At 44.0% G+C, this 3,761-nt stretch overlaps 1 protein-coding gene across 1 annotated transcript; it reads left to right on the plus strand.

Moving 5' to 3' along the window:
• The first annotated feature begins 409 nt into the window (after window positions 1–409).
• Window positions 410–3,393, plus strand: slc35g2b (solute carrier family 35 member G2b). The gene is made up of 2 exons (XM_079576487.1): window positions 410–731; window positions 1,713–3,393. Exon 2 carries the CDS (start codon window positions 1,739–1,741, stop codon window positions 2,987–2,989), a length of 1,251 nt encoding a protein of 416 aa, XP_079432613.1. The 5' UTR covers window positions 410–731; window positions 1,713–1,738; the 3' UTR covers window positions 2,990–3,393.
• The last annotated feature ends 368 nt before the right edge of the window (window positions 3,394–3,761 follow it).

Here is a 3,761-nt window from a genome sequence, read left to right on the forward strand (position 1 = left end):
AGATATCTCACTTTTGTTCTTTTGTTTTCATATTATACTCTTGCCACTCTATGCGCATTATGAATTTTCTGGGGAATTGTTTAATGCCTGTTAAGTTGTTCCCCTGGGTTTTGACAGCAGCAGTTGATCAATCCCATGGGGAGGAGAAGCCAAATCACAGCCACATAAATCAGGTTTTCCTTTCATAGGTGTAGACATCTGTAGCCTATGTGTGCCAGGTGGCTTGACTACTCTTTTAGTTTAACGACTACGACTTGCTCTGACGATGATTGAAGAACGTGTGTTTTCATACATCGATGCAATTTATCTATCGTCATTTAACTTGTGAAGATGTTTATTATTATGTAATAAAGGAGGATATGAATAGATCTTTACGCGTCGCCTTTCCCTCTGGAGATGCCAAAAAGGAGGTGTGAGGCAGCGGCTGAGAGGAACAGACCCGTGCCTGTGACAGCGACAGTCGCTCCCCTCCCCATCTTCATCCTCCTCATCATCACCATCAGTAGGAGCAGCTTGTAGCTTCTTTGGAATTAGGCGCTGCGGCCGTGCAGACGGCGCAGAGAGCAAATAGGCTGCGCGTCACGCGTCTTCGAGAGGCGCTCCACTCGAAGAGAACATGGGGGAATGGCAGCTGCGCTGGACCAAATGCATGGATCAAGAAATTAAAACACGGATTTATTTATGACATGGGGCCAGATTGACGCTTTGAAAAGGACTATCAAAATCAAAAGGTAAGACGGAGTTTGTTCGGCAATATATGGGATGGATGTTGTACCAGTGTTGTAGGCTGCAGCCATGGCAAAACCACAATCAACGCAATTTTGGGACAAATTTGACGAGCCAGAAAACATTTTACTATGCTTCAAGTGAAATTAATTGGCCTTTTTTTTTCTTTGCAGGGTTCTTGTGATTGTGATAGTATAATAGGCTACTGATTTACGCGACGTTTTTGGATCATGCATTTACCAAAAGGTTTTGGCAGATAATTTACAAACTATAAAACCGCCTGGAGTCCTGCATTGAAACATATTACGGGTCCCATGGTTTATGTTTGTATAATTTTGCAGTTCTGATACTCCGTTTTTCAAGTTAAATTCATATTTTAAATGGAAGAACAACCCCTCGCTTGATGGCGAAACAGTGTATCTATCCGCCCCCTTGTGGCTTTAATTTCGCTCCTGGGAGAGAAAAGAGACTAAATCAATTTTTGAGGGAAAAAAATGTATTTGGATCAAATTAAGTTTTACCTTAAAATAAACCGGTGACATATTGGACCCAAAGCATTCCAGCCTTAATTTAACTAAAATTCTACTAAAACTCATATTTCCTCTCTGTTCGAACCCACCATCTTTTTTACATGATTTGCACATTTCTAGTGGACTGTTCCATTCATTATAAGTGGCCCACATTCAGATTGTTCCCTGTGTGACTTCCTGTTATGTAATTTCATCCCATCACACTGCATCAGCCTCACAATGTTTGCTGCTTATATGAGCTTGCATGAGATATATATAGACACCAGTGTTATACTGTGTGGAGTTAAAAGGTAACTTGGATGGGGTCTATAGAAGTAAAAAGAATCCCCTTTTCTCTGTCATTCAAAAGTAAAAATTAAAAAAATAACAACTTATGATATGGGTTTGTAACCGTACAGCAATTAATGATCAATGTTTCAAAGTGCCGACCCTACAATTGTGTTCTTTCTCCTTTAGACTTGACACGTGACACCCAAAGAAACATGGACGGGTCCTCCCCTTCTCTGCAATACGGATCTAAAAAGCGTGTAAAGATTCACCCAAACACAGTGACAGTCAAATATGCCACACACTTCCCTCAGCCTGGGGATGAGGGCTACGACGATGCACCCTCCTTTGAGGAGTTTGGTGCCTTTGCAGAGGCCAATACAGGGAAGAGGCTGGTCACAGACACTAAAGGAGGTAGGACTTTCTTTGGGACTATGGAGACACAGCCTAAACAGACCAGTGTGCAGAAGGACAAAGGGGTGGAGGGTCAACTTGCCAGCTTTGGAGAGGCCAATGTGCTGGCCTCCAAAGTGACATGGATGGCCCTGTTTGGAGCAGCAGTGGCACATGGTTGTGTGTCACTGATCACACGTTTAGCAGCTGACCGCTCCAAAGTGCCCTCACTGGAGCTGCTTTTCATTCGCTCTGTCATACAAGTGCTGTCCATCCTAGTGGTTGTCTACTATCATGAGGCTCCCTTTGGCCCCAAAGGCTACAGGCTAAAGCTCTTCTTCTATGGCATTTGTAACGTGATCTCTATTACCTGCGCTTATACGTCCTTTGCCATAGTACCTCCCAGTAATGGTACGATCATGTGGCGAGCTTCCACCACAGTGTTCAGTGCCATCCTGGCCTTTCTGCTACTGGACGAGCGTCTGGGCTACACAGACGTGGTCACAGTGGTGGGCAGTGTGTTCGGTCTATGCCTAGTGATGTTTCCCAATATCGCCGATGAAGAGAAATCCAGGCTGGGCTTTTGGAAAGAGGCCTTTGGTTATACAATGACAGTGATGGCAGGTTTGACTGCAGCTCTGTCCATGATTGTCTACAGGGCCCTAAAAGAGCGGGTGAGCATGTGGACCGCGCTCTTCACCTTTGGCTGGACGGGCACTGTATGGGGCGCCTCCACCATGTTCATCATGCAGGAACCCATCATTCCTCTGGATATGGAGACCTGGGGCTATCTGACTGGGATCTGCATCTGCTCCACAGTGGCGTTCCTGGGAGTCTACTATGCGCTGAACAAATTCCACCCAGCCTTAGTCAGCAGCGTGCAGCACCTGGAGATCGTGGTGGCCATGTTTCTGCAGCTCATTGTGCTGAGGATGATCCCGTCTGTGTATGATGTGGTCGGAGGCCTCGTCATTATGGTTTCTGTGTTCACTCTGACTGGTGTCAAGCTGTACAGGGTGAGCCGTGCCATCAGGCAGGAATACCAAGAGATCCTAGACTCACCCATCAAATGACAGTCACAAAGTCAGTCTATATGTTTACAGTGTTGCTTGGTTGTGCAGTTAAATGAATGTCTGGATCATTTGATGATTTTGTATTGTGTCGTTTGCTGAGTGCTGGTTGTGTAACTAAAGTCTTAATATTTGTCTGTGACATAAAAGACCAATGTACAATGATGATTCCGTCAGACCAATGTCCAATTATGTCAGTGACACGGACAAAACTACATTCACTTTGTTTTGGAATATTTTGGATCTGGCTTAATGAAAGCAGTAACAGAGATACTACTGAAAGGAATCAACACATGCCATAAATGATGTTTAATGTTTCTCACTGTTGTTACACTGCCACACTTGCACTGTATAAATGTGAGCCCAGGAATCGTACAAGAAACCGTCAAATAAAAACAAATACCATACTTTTTAAAGTATATGACTTTTTTGTGTGACAATTCTTCATCAATTAATCAAGACTGTGACAGTATCATTCGCTCCTGCCAGTCTACTCCAGGGCAGCTGTGGCTACAATAGTAGCTTACCAATGCTGTATGTTGTTTTTCACCTAATATATTCCTTTTCCAGCCAGCTGACGATACTGAACAGTAGAGACTCCACTTCTGTGTGCAGCCTCCGTTTACTTTCATATAAATTAAACAAGCACAGGGCCTGCAGGAGTCAGGACAGGTAGATTCATGTGTTTAGCAGCACAAGATACACCACCAGTGGTGCTTCTATTCTTGAAATTTGGAGCTCACAGATCTCTGAAATATTTATAGTGCGAAACAAT

The sequence above is a fragment of the Gobius niger genome, assembly GCF_951799975.1.
Source record: "Gobius niger genome assembly, chromosome: 18".
In the NCBI taxonomy this organism is placed as follows: domain Eukaryota; kingdom Metazoa; phylum Chordata; class Actinopteri; order Gobiiformes; family Gobiidae; genus Gobius; species Gobius niger.